The sequence below is a fragment of the Centruroides sculpturatus genome, unplaced genomic scaffold (assembly GCF_000671375.1).
Source record: "Centruroides sculpturatus isolate CEXI.00-Female unplaced genomic scaffold, Cexi_2.0 scaffold681, whole genome shotgun sequence".
In the NCBI taxonomy this organism is placed as follows: Eukaryota; Metazoa; Arthropoda; class Arachnida; order Scorpiones; family Buthidae; genus Centruroides; species Centruroides sculpturatus.
The window spans coordinates 126,588-140,166 of NW_019385004.1; the positions used below are offsets into that span (position 1 = coordinate 126,588).

The following is a 13,579-nucleotide window of genomic DNA, read 5'->3' on the forward strand; positions in this document are numbered from 1 at the left end:
CTCTATTTTCCAGAAATTCTGCAAAGCAAAAATGCAATATATTGCTTGTTTCCCATGAATATCAGTTAAAAATGTCATGCTTTGGTGATATCATTTCATAGAATTTATGCCTTAAACTTGTCAAGCCAGCTTTTATAGTCTTTTTTTTATAATAATCTGGCATTCTTCTCATCAAACCTTAATAGATCAATAGCTGTATTTCTCTTTCCATAATGGAAAATAGGTTTTAAGAATCTAAGAATTTTAAAGTAGGAAAAAATAACAAGTAGAAGTAATCAAGTGTTGGTAAAAATCCTGCTTGAAAAACATACATAACTTAATTGGTAATTTTGTCTAATTAGTCTGCAATATTTCCAGTTTTGAGTACCAGTCCATTCACACTAAATTTCTATGTAATAAATTTAATAAAAAATGGCACTTAACACTTCTAATGGTAAATTTAATTATAATTTGTCACTAGAATTGTCTTATTTTACATGAGGAATGTGAATCAAAAAAGCAGTAGAAATCAGATGGATAATTTAGGCTACACACTTCAATTCTATCAAAGAGTGAACTGACAGTACTTTTGCTTATCCTGGTTGTATAAACAAATTTTGCACCTCCAGATATAAAAGGCCGTCCATAACCATTCGATTGTATACGGAGATAAATTTTCAAATAGCATCATGGAACAAAACAGCATTAATCTGCATAAACAATACTTTCACTGACAGTAACTTGAAAAAGTTATTCTTAATGTTGATTGTTCAAAGAAAGTTCTATGATTCTTTGGCAATGAGATTTTGAAATTTCATGAAATATCGCCTGAAATTCAAGATCAAATCTGGGATAAAGATGAATTAGTTATTCAGAGCAACATTATGGTATACACGTATATTTTTTATTGTCTCTCATGAATTGAGATTAATTTTGACAATATCATCTTTGAAGTACACAAATAACCAGTCAGCAAAAGATATATTACATTTCAATTTGTTTATTAAGCCTATCTTTGGTTATATGACACTTCAAACTAATATTTAGTGTGATCCTGAAATCCAATACATGCTCTATACCCCTGGCCAACAAAGCTTCAGTTACAAGAGTATTAGTAGATAGAAATACAGCTATTATAGGCTGGAGTGTGAGCAACTGCATTCAACCACCAGATATCAACACACTAGAGGTGGGAATGCAAAGGTTTGTAAAGCATGTCTTGGCTTCCAGAGAGAGAGATATTTCAGGACCATGATCCTAGTAGCTGTGTAAGCAATGAGAAAGCCACCATGAACACAGATCTTGTGACAGACTACAAAGCAGAAAGTTCCTGCTACATTTCAGCAACACTCCTATCAAGTGATGCCTGATGAATGCACCTATAAGTGTGCTCATTCATTAGCAGAGATACCAGCTTGGGCCAGACAAGCTCATAGATTATACAACACTTATAAGATGAGGCCTCCCTAAGAAACTTGTTCATAGCAGCAACACCAACCAATTTCTTCAGGCCATACCCTTGGAAACCCTTCAGGTTCCTTAGCAGTGATGGCATGTCAAAATGAGCTGCTGAGCCCGAACTGTATCAGTCTCCCCAGTTTTATTTATAATGTGTCTGTGTGCCATTATGCAATTCTGTTGCCATCTGTTCAATCCAGTTCAGACAGAATTCAAAAACCCCAATGAAAGCCACAGATGACAGATGTGGCAGTCAGACAGTAAGCTTTGTAGGAACTACCAACAGCATTTTAGATTGAAGAACCACTGTTTCAACAATCAAGTGGAGCTACTTGCAATTTATAAGGCCCTACAGCAAATAACTAGTAATAAAAATGTTTACGAGGGTAACATCAGTATAAATACAGATAGCAAGTATGTCCTTCACACTATTACCAACAGCAAGAACACAATAACCAGCCTTAACATCAAACATCTCCTAAGGAACCTGGCTAAATCCAACCAGCTAATGCTCATCTGGGTTCCTGGGTTTTTGTTCTTCACTTGTTAATATGCATGCATATTGTCTGTAGTTGCTACTTCATCTGTAGATATTGTATTCATTCATCTGGCCAGAATGGCATTTCTTGCTGTATATATTGTATATTGTTTTATCTTTAATAATTGCAATGCATGTCAGGACCATGTATCCACCCTACTCTAAATTTTTTCTCAGTTATTTTCTACACCTTTCCTCCTAATATTACTCATCCAAACCTTCACCCCCTTCCACTCCCTTTTCCCACACTCCCCATATCTTACCTTACCCTTACCTTCCTTATAGGCTGTCTTCTCAGATAGCCAGTTTCTTCCTTTTACATAATAATAATAGTAGTAAGCTTTGTAGGGTCTGGAATACAGACTCAAGGCTCTGATATCCCTGATGCCTCTGGAACCGTAGATCAGAGTATTGCACTCAAATCTACAGTTCCAAAGCAATGTATGAAAGATTTAAAAACTATTTTATTAGCACATAAATGTATACAGATGTTGTATTGTGTTTTTTATTTTTTCAGACACATTAAATGGGAAGAATTGTAATTTATTACAAAGTAATGGTAAATAGGCACCTGATTAACATTTTCTCATGAACATTGATTTTCAACAATTATTTACATTAAGCAGGGAATATCTGCTTAATATTCTGAAATAGCAGATGACATCTCACACTTGTTTCTGAAATTAAATTAAGAAAAGAATTTTTTCTTTGATAATTGAGAAAAAAAATTTTTTTAAATTTAACATCATTATCCACTTAAAGCTGCCATCTTAAATGAAATTCTTATTACTCTTAATAAATTGTATGGTACAGTGCCACTGGAAAATATTGAATGTGATATTTTTCTAAGCAATTATAGTATTAAGCTTAAAATTTATGTGATATTCACAGAAATATTTAAGTAAATAAATTAATTAAAATTTAACATCATTATCCACTTAAAGCTGCCATCTTAAATGAAATTCTTATTACTCTTAATAAATTGTATGGTACAGTGCCACTGGAAAATATTGAATGTGATATTTTTCTAAGCAATTATAGTAATAAGCTTAAAATTTATGTGATATTCACAGAAATATTTAAGTAAATAAATTAATTAATAATTCATATTACATAAATAAATTATCTGTTAACAAAAATAAATCAATCACACTTTATATATGAAAATATTTATTATTATACAATATAAATTTTCAATTTTTTATTACAAAAATAAAAACAATCCACAATGTTAACTTTAACAATGCCACATTTTACTTATTTATTCTTGTAAAAAATTTAATCATTTAACAAAATTTTTAAAATTTAATAAAAATGGATAATTATTTTTAAATAAATAAAGATAATTGATTACCTTAAGTAGAAAACATTAAGCAAATTTAATTTCAATCTGAAATATATTAAAATGACACCAAAAACAATATGTAATGCATTGCAGTGAGAAATTGTTTTAAAATCTGATGTTTTCAATCTGTTTAATAGATTATCTTCAGAATATATCAAAAAAGTACAAACTGATTTAAATGAGAGCATTCAGAGTGCATAGAATACAAAAACAAATCAAACTAACATTAAACAAGATAACTACATGATTATAATATATAGTATATTTATTTTTAATAATCTAACTTTTAAAAAGTTTAAAAAAATAAAAAGATTCAAATGATTTTAGGACCATAATAAAGATTGAAAGGATTTAATTAAAATGATTCTCCAGGCATCTTTAGTATTTGACACCTATCATACTAAAAATAACCCTGTATTTTGTTTTGCAAATGTCTCAATGAGATTGCATAGAATGAAACTCAAAATTATCAAGAGTATTACCTCCTCCATTACCAAGAGTATTGTCTCTCCATGTATGCCAATACCAAGAATAGATTAAAATATTTAAATAAAAACTTACTACATTAGAGAGTATTTAAATGCTAAAGATGCCTGATTCTCACACATCTCAGAAGTTTACTTAAAATCTTCACAGACTTCATCATTTAAGCCGTTTTTATTTTTTTCCTTTTCTTTCTATTTTTAGTTCCATTTATTTTTTTTTTTAAACTTAAAAAGTTATACATTTATTTTTAATAAGCCATTGTAATCATTTAGTTATCTTATTTAATTTGTTTTTGTATTCTATGCATTCCAAATGTTCTCATTTAAACCAGTTTGTTCTTTTTTGATGTATTCTGAAGATCATCTATTAAATATATCAAAAATTTTATATTTTAAAATAATTTCTTGTTTATGGTGTATGTACCTTTGATAACAATAACTGTTCTATATTTATTTTTCTTTCAGTATATTAAAATGTTTTCATCTATCAGCAACAATTGATAATCCTCTAATTGCTGCCAGTCTTTGTTGTTGTTGCATTAGCATTCCATTATCAGGTTTATTTTTCTCACGAAGAGTACACATTGTTGCATTAAATGCTTTTGTCTTTTCTCCAACATAATCAACCTAAAGTATAAGAAATTAATATTTTAAAATAGAATTTTTATATAAAATAATAATTAATGTATCCTTGTTTTCTAATTTACAGAATTGTAATATATTACATGCAAAACTATATTAAAAATTATTTTAAATGATATTTATTACCTGACCACAGATGAGTGCTTCTAAAGAGGGTTGGAAATATTCAATTCTAAATTCATATAAATACGGTAGAATTTTTTTTAATTCACTATCCTGGGTTTTAAATTCTTCATTTGCATTTTCCAAAGCTTGTTTGGCCTATAAATAATTTATTTCTATAAATTAATGCTTTCACTAATTCAAAAACAATTTATTATAAAGATTTGTCACATATCATCATCAATATTTAAAATTTATAACTGTTTTGAAAACTAGTATTTTTGTCTTTATTACATAATTAAAATATTACACACACAATTATATTTTTTACAAATAATAATTAAATTATTTTAAAATTTTATATAATTAAATTATTACACAACAAAACATAAGTAATATATAATTTTATTTTTGGTATTCTCTAAGTTTCAGAATAGTTTCAAATTATTATTGTGCCTTTTTTGAGACATTTTAGAAGCATTAGTCAAATTACAATTTTTGAACTTTTCATATTAAATAAATTTGAAGTTCTATTTAAGTATAAATCAAAGACTAAGCATTAAACTACCGCAATCCAGTTCTTTACTTTTTGCTGCTATCATCTGATTTTTAAGTTTACCAAAAAACATCAAGCATTGTAAAAACTTTGAGTCTACAAAGTTTTTACAATGCTTTTACAGACTTCCATTTTTTATAATCTAATTAGTTCCTAGAAAAACCCATATTTAAGTGCCATCATAAATTTAATTTTAATTATCCAAAGCTTCAGTGTCAAATTGAAGGTCTATTCTAAAACAGATAGCCAATAAAAATAAACACAGTAATTCAAAATTATAAAATTTTATAAAGTAACAAATTATTGTAACTCCTACTTTCACTAATAATTTTTTTTAATCAAAATGTGCAATGGTTTTATATTTATAGGACAGCTTTTCACCATTTATTCTGTGTTTAACAAAGAAATTAATTTTAAAATATTCTAATTTTACAATGAGAAGGAAAAAATTATTTTCATATTCCTAAACACATTCCTGTAACTTTATTTATAAAATACATTTTACAATAGATTCTCATTTTAACAGATCATAGAACAACAGATTTCTTGGAACAATGTATTTTTTTTCCCCAGGTCCTGCCAAATCCATGTAATTTTATCTCCTTTTAGTGGATCCTTAACTCAGAATACTGGATTTTTTCTAACCCCATCTATTGTAAACTTTGCATTTTTTCAATGTTTAGTTAATATTTGGATGTTTCTGGAAATTTGTAGAGTTCAATGATGCAATTATTATATCTGGGATATGTACAATTAAAGAATCATACAAAGAAAGTCAGCAGTTTGATATAATTGAGGAGGATACCTAGTAAACATTTCTGATGCTGGTCCAAGTGTAGTGTCAAAATTTAGTGAGGCCATCAAGTCTTTCCAAGTTGTGAAGGCCTCCTGACAAGTTTCAGCATAAGTGAACAGGATACATCACATTGCTAATATAATACCAGTTGTATTCAAAAGGCAGAAAAGGAATATCAAAACAAACCAAGAGGGAAGAGTTATTTTTAACAAACTACAAAGTCAAATGAAGTGCTAATGAATATATGAAAATTTCCTCTTTTTTTGCTTACAATATACAGTAGTACCTCATGATATGAAATTAATCTGTTCCGAAACTGAGATCGTATCATGAAAATGTCATAAGGTGAATCATTTTTCCCCCATACAATTACATGTAAAACCAAATAATTTGTTCCAACACGAAAAACATACTCAAATTAAAGCAAAGTAGTACATTGAAAAAAAATAACTTTAGTAAGGAAAACACTGAAAAAATGCATTTTGTAGTTGTAAATGTATAAATAAACATAATAGAATAATAATTGATAAAAAAAGATGTAGTTTTATTTGCACTTTACCTTTGAGGATAGATGTCAGTGGAGGTGTAAATTGGTGGCGGAGGAGAGGGAGAAGGGAAATGATACTAAAACTTAACTTACCTAACATANTACGGCCAGTGTGAACCTTTTCGGGATGTTTCTTTTCAATAAAATCAGTCATTGGTTTTTGCTGTCTTTCCTTCACTTCCACCAGCACTTTCACTGGATAGAGGTCGCTTGGTAAAATATCTATCCAAAGAGGTTTGGCTTTTTAAAATGATTCTAAAATGACTTAAGCAAATGTCATTACTCTGAACAGCAATACGGCCAGTGAGAACCTTTTCAGGATGTTTCTTTTCAATAAAATCAGTCACTTTCTGATAATACCTAAAGGTTTCCTTTAACAAGTGAGATCCTTCCACGACGAAGCAAACAGGCAAACTGAGACCAATAAACAGAAGTGAATAAAAAATGGCGCTGCAAACTAATGTAACGTCGTATAGTGAGTTTTTGTTCATACCGTGGAGCAAAATTATGTTCAAATTTCATGTCATATCCTGAAAATTTTTGTATGCTAGGGCATTTGTATCCTGAGGTACCACTGTATACAGTTTCCATCAGCTTTGTTCTACACACATAAGCATAATATACAATCTTGAAACATCCCTATTCTTTATTCTATAGAATAAACATGTATGTTGAGAGACTGAATAATTTCAAGTACAGGTATTTCTTATATGTAGATTAAAAATGGAAATTTTTTCGAACAACAGATATTTTCCTGGTGTGTGTGAGAAATCCATTGTTTGTGATATAACAGATTCTCAGAACAGATGATTTTCAGAAGCTTGAGTGATCTGTTAAAACAAGATTCTACTGTATATATCACCAATCATCATCTATTTTAAATTAAAAACAAATTTTTAATAAAAATGTGTGTAAACAATTTAAATTTAATGTAATTACCAGTGAACAGATTTCAAGTTGCAAAATTATGGTTGGAAAAGAGAAAAATAATATTTTCAAGAATGTGTTCAAATACAGAATTGTTGGAGTTGGGAACTGTTCAAATACCAAGATACCATTGTAATTTGCCACTTTGTCATTTTGACGAATGAAGTAATTATTCATAATAACCATTTAATAACACTTACCTAAAAATGTTTAAATAAACTTTACTAGATATGAAGATTAATCTATAAAAAGAAAACACAGTGACCATCTTAAGGGCTAGTCTGAAAGCAACAACAATGACATCTGGTTGATAGGAAAGCTAAGACAAGGATGAGAAAATTGCACTATCAGTTTTCATTAAAGTAAACCTGATAGAAAGTACAAAACAAATTGAAAATTCAATAGTCTAAATTCCGTGGGCAAATTTGAGACAACACATGTGCTTACTTGAATTTTACAAAAATATTGAACAACAGAGTTTACATTTAAAAGTTACGAAATTTTATATGGGGGATTTCCAAAACTGTATTACAGTAAAACAGAAACTGTTGTATGGGGGATATCCCCAATTTTCAAACCATGTTGTATGAGGAATACCGTATTTTACTATACTGTAGTATTTTATAGAGATTTGCAAACTGAAACAATACATAAGCTTAATTATACAACATATCATCAACAGAATGACTTATCATAAATACATTATAGAAAGAAACAATTATTTTTTATTTTATTCAATATCTGTGATTTATTTACCTTAAATAATTTAGTACTAGATATAATAATTCTGCTTAAAATCTAATTTTCTTAATTTTTAATGGATTGATATTCACGCCAAATACCATATAGTAGGAAGGAGAAATCACTGAGAATGCCAACATATAATGCTGATCTCAGTAATTTCTCCATCCTACTATGTAATTTTCACTTTATCAAAATATAACTATAAAAAAACTATCAATAACTATTAATTTAATCAAATTTACTTATATTACTACTTGAAAAAGATGATAAAAATAATCTATTATGTTAAGAACATACTATTTCAAGCTTAACAATATTATCACCAGTTTTCTCCTTTTCATCTAATTTCTGTACTTTCATTTTGCATTTAGAACAATGCTAAAATAAATAAAAAAAAATGAAATAATCAATCAATATTAATTTAAAACAATCTGTAATTTGTATCAATGTGTCAAAATTAATTATTAGATATAAAATTTTATCTATTTTAGACTGTAAATATTATATATCTTAAAATAGCTAAATTAAATTTACTAATAAACTAAACTAAATTTTTAAAATAATTTTTAAAAACTAAAACAAACAAGTAAAACAAAAAGGCCAAGTTTTGAGACAAGACTATGTCTCAAAGGCTCAAGGCTCGGCGTGATCGTTCAAACTTCACTGGCCATGGCCATGAGGTTGTCCACGAGGCATTTTTGGTGAAATTAACCTATCCAATGTCAAAATTTCTGTCCATTGCATGTAGCCCTGGGTTTAGTTTTTGTTGGTACCTAATGAAAATTTCCCATTCTTGAAAAAATAATCGTGGCTATTGTATTATCTGAAATTACTTTTTTTATTTTGCACAAACAAAATAAATATATTAATAAATGTAAAGACAAAAAAAATTATATTTCGGAAGTCACTTTTAATATAAAATTATAACGAATAGCTCCATCTAGTTTCAAAAACATTTCAATGCTGAAATGAGATATCTCAGGTCAACCAGTGAAGGTCATCAAGTCGCTATCAGAGGTAAATGGGTTTTTTTCAAAGATTCGTTTGCCAAAATTCGATTTTGCAACATTCACATTTCCAACTTCCCAATGATATACACATGCATAAATCTTTTACTCTTGTCTGTTTGTAGAAAGATGTCACCATTTTGTATTTTATTTTGACTCAGTTCTCGGTCCCAACTACATACAAATCTGATTTTTTTTATGTGCACATGATTTGGGCACCTAATACTCTGTGCCAAATTGCAACTCCTGACATGTCCCCCCTTATACCTCTAAGGTGTGCACCCATATGGCACCGGAATTTTATAAACAAGACATAGTCTTGTCAATAAAGTAAGAATGTTATAAACAATATTAAATTATGATTTTGTTTAATCTAACTATTTACTTAATGCTAAATGAAAAATAATTTATTTGTTAAATTCAATTATAATGAAAAATTTGTCATATGTAAGGTTATTATAAGTCTGTTATATAATAATTGATAATCAATTAGTAACTATTACAAAATGTAAATTAATTCTAATACAGTAAAATCTGGTTAAGTCAAAGTTCATGGGGTAAAAAATGCCCAAGTTTGAGTTAATAAGTTTAATACCTGATTTTCTTAAATTTTTCTATGGCCATAAATTTTCCATATCTAGTCACCATATTCACAGAATGTTTACAAAATTGTGTACAGTTTATGGCATTTTATTGTGAAACTGAAAATCACATACATGATAATGTAAAACGAATGTTTATATATAGTACAGTACATGGATGCTATACTGTTCTGAATACATGTATATGTGATAAACATCAGCACTTCACAAACATTCTAACGTAATTCTTTATAGTTGGTTGCTTCATTTTGTGTTATACAGCATGCTGTGCACAAAATCTTGAATTTTGTCTGTACCTTCCTGAATATCTTCACAAGTCTACAGAATAATCTTCCAGCACTACAGCTTTCATTGATAATGCAATATAAGCATCCCTTTTTCTTATGGGTTCATGTGATGTCTCTTCATTGCTAATTTTCAGTTCTTCTTTACATGGCACTGTATTGCATCAAAGGTATGCTTGTACCTTCCTCAATTTCTTGCAGTTTATCAATTAATGAAGCATAGACTGCAATATTTGTCATCAGCACTGACAAAATCAGTAAAATCATCCTCTACATTCAATATGCTGATTCATGTACTGCCAGTACAGTGATACTCCGAACTTACGCGATAGGTGGGACCAAGCGATGACCGCATAAGTCGAATTCACGTAAGTCGGAGTATAATTTCGCAATTCGTGTAAAATCCAAGTTGGATGTATGTAAGCTAATAAATGTTCTCGTTAATCTTATCTCGTCTTTTGATTCGTTCACGGTTACAAGAAATCACCACATAGAGTCTCTCAAGGCTCTGTAGATATAACAAACGCAGAAATAAATAACACAAAATAAACTGTAGCTATGTGTCGATTCCGCGCGACACATCCCAACATGTAAGCTGAACAATAGTGTGGGGGGAGTGAGTAATCAAGAGTTGCGTGGCGCTCAAACAAAAGATGAATCGACGAGATTTGAAAATCGCGTAACTCCGGGTTCGCGTAAGTCGAGGTATTACTGTACTTGTCAATTTGGTTTTCTCATTGTCAATCACATTTGCACGAGCATTGTTATTATTGCTTTTAATAATCCTTTGCCTTGCAAAACAACGTCTAATTATTGTCATAAGAACATCCTTCCAAGCAGCCATAAAATTTCTCATGGCATCTAAACATTCCATGATTCAATAGAATCGTTGTTCATTGTTCTTTATTATTCAAAAATAAACAATGACTAAACTATTTACATACATATAGAGTCCATTAAAACTTGTCTGAATAATACTAAGGTCAAAATTACTATCATGATAAAAATTGATTGAAAGTACTGAATTTCTTTTTACAGTTTATTAAAGATCAGTTCACTTAATTAAAGTTAATTAAAGGAATGAAAATAATCAAGGAAGATAAAAAATATTTTTCAAAATAATGACTTGAATTCAAACATTTGTTTTCATATCATAAAAGTGTAATTTAATAAATAATTGATCTCTTTTGAATGCAGATGAATTTGACCAAATTTTGAGAATAATGTTCGAATAGACAAAAGTTAAATTATTTTTATTATTGATTATTTATTTAACTTGCTTTGTATCATGTCCTCAAATTCTGCAACTTAAATCTCATCCACTTCTAGTTAAGATAAAAAGTTGAAACTTTGAAGTCCATAGTTAATTCTAATGACAATGCATTTTAATATTTAGGGGTTGCACCTATCCCTCCAATCCCCCATCCAGAAACTTGATAAACTTAGTGTGCAGTATTTAAAATGTGTCTGTAAATGCATTGAAGTAATGGTGAAAGTGGCCCCACCTCCATCATCTTCCATCCCAATCTTGAAAAACATGACCAATAAGAAGTGATTTTTTTTTTATTTTTTTAAAATAAAGAGTGTTCCAAACTTCCTGTTACAAACTTAGTTCTTCTTAAGGAATCTGTTCTATAAGATAAAAATGTTCACTAACATTTTTTGAATAAAACCTTTATTAAGGAGTTAGACATTTAAAGTTCAGTGACATCACTTCTGGTTTTCATACAAATGAGGACAAATTCATGTTTTATTCTTTTGTTAAAGATGCAAGTAGATTTATCTTAAAATTTTGTACTTTATTTTTATGTATTTGAAGCAATGTTCTTTTTATAAAAATGTCTTATACTTCTTAAAAGTTTGTTTTGCTTTGTATCCTGATCCACAAGAGTTGCTCAATACGACAACCTCCAACATCTATGTAAACATTGTATCTTCAAAGTTCTGATACACCCACTCAAAAATACCTGGTGTGTGTTAAATTTCTTGTAGCACAACCATAATTCATGAAAGATCTTCCTTCTACTTTGACATACACCCTCTACATCTGCATGTTTTATTTTTTATACTTCTGCAAGAGAGTAATAATTTACTGTATTCATTTAAAAAGTATTTATTTTAATGAAAATAAAAGATTACAATAAAAAATATAGGCATATTTTAAAAATCTTTTCACATGCATCAAATTCTGGAAGTAACATCACTGAACTTTAAACATCTATAACTTCTTAATAAAGGCTTTATTTGAAAAATATTACTGAACATTTTTATCTTAGTTTTTCTTATGTAATCTGTCCTATAAGTTTTTTATAGGAATTTCAAAACACCATGTATATTAAAATCATTTGAAATTATAATTGTATTTTAATCAAAATTTTTGATTAAAGGATTTTTGATTAAAGGGGGGATTTTTGAATTTTTGCTGAAGCAGGCAACTTCAAGATCAGAAATTTTTCTGTGCTACACACTAAATGCAATTTATTTATAATGTAAGCCTACACAGATGCATTAAGATGGATTTAAGTTCTTGCATGTTGTCTAGTGCCTGCTGCATGCAACAAAATGACAAAATTTTGACACATCTCTGTGCATTAAAAAACCTTGAAAACAAAAACTACTAAATATATTAGCCTTTATGATACAATATTAAATTAATTGTCACAGTTCTTTTGGGTTATATTGACAGACACAACAAGCATCAGACTTTTTATTTCCTCAAATAATTACTGATTTGACTGCCTCAACATTGAGAAATAGAATCAGTAATGTGTGAATTAACACATTACTGATGGGAGGCCAACATCCAGCTTACAAAAAAATGAGAATATATGGTCATTGGCAGCAGTAGGCAGGCATTTGAATTTTCAACAGAAAATAATCCTAAAGAATTAATTATTCCTAAATTTATATCATTTCCTTGTTTAGTACTAAAACTTTTTGTTCCAAATATGTATCTTCATATATGTATGCCTATATTGTTATAATCCCAAAACGTTTTTAAACATTCCAAGTTTTGTTCTGTTGAAATTGGAATCGTTGATTTTGTTTCCTGAAGAAGATCAATTAAATGACCAAAAGCATTTGAAGGGTAATAAAAAAGGGCTGCATACTAAAAGGCTGTTTGAAGTTTGATTGTTTTTAATTAAGTGAGAAGAGAGTCTATATTGTTATTTAAAAACTTATCACCTATTAATCTATAATAAAATGTTTTTAAATTATTGTGTTAAATAATAATTTTACTTACTTGAAGTGCTTGTTCTCTTCTTTTAATTGCAGATCTAACATCTGAAAATATTACCTGAAATCTAAAATTAACAACTATTATTTTCATCTTTATTTAATTTTTGTATTTTAATCAAAATTTTTATATTTTTTATATTACTCTTATATGTTTATATACATAAACTTAAAAAATAATAGTCAGAATTCAATTTCAAAATAATTTTGCTCATTTGATTAAAAAAAAATTTACAATTGATTTTTGAGAGAGAATGTAATATAAAAAGTAAGTATCATAAATTTTATAAATGTTAAACACTCCATAAATCTTTCCTCTAATTGCTGCCA

General features: G+C 28.6%; 1 protein-coding gene across 1 annotated transcript in view; it reads right to left on the reverse strand.

Annotated features, from left to right (window-relative positions):
- Positions 1-4,139: 4,139 nt before the first annotated feature.
- LOC111633270 overlaps positions 4,140-13,579 on the reverse strand; it is a 12,665-nt gene continuing 3,225 nt past the window's right edge. Inside the window, exons 2-5 of the mRNA XM_023377811.1 lie at positions 13,257-13,317; positions 8,417-8,497; positions 4,574-4,708; positions 4,140-4,432 (exon numbers count right to left, since the gene is read on the reverse strand). Of these exons, the coding sequence (XP_023233579.1) occupies positions 4,286-4,432; positions 4,574-4,708; positions 8,417-8,479 (345 nt within the window). The 5' untranslated portion in view covers positions 8,480-8,497; positions 13,257-13,317 and the 3' untranslated portion in view covers positions 4,140-4,285. The remainder of the gene's footprint in view (positions 4,433-4,573; positions 4,709-8,416; positions 8,498-13,256; positions 13,318-13,579) is intronic.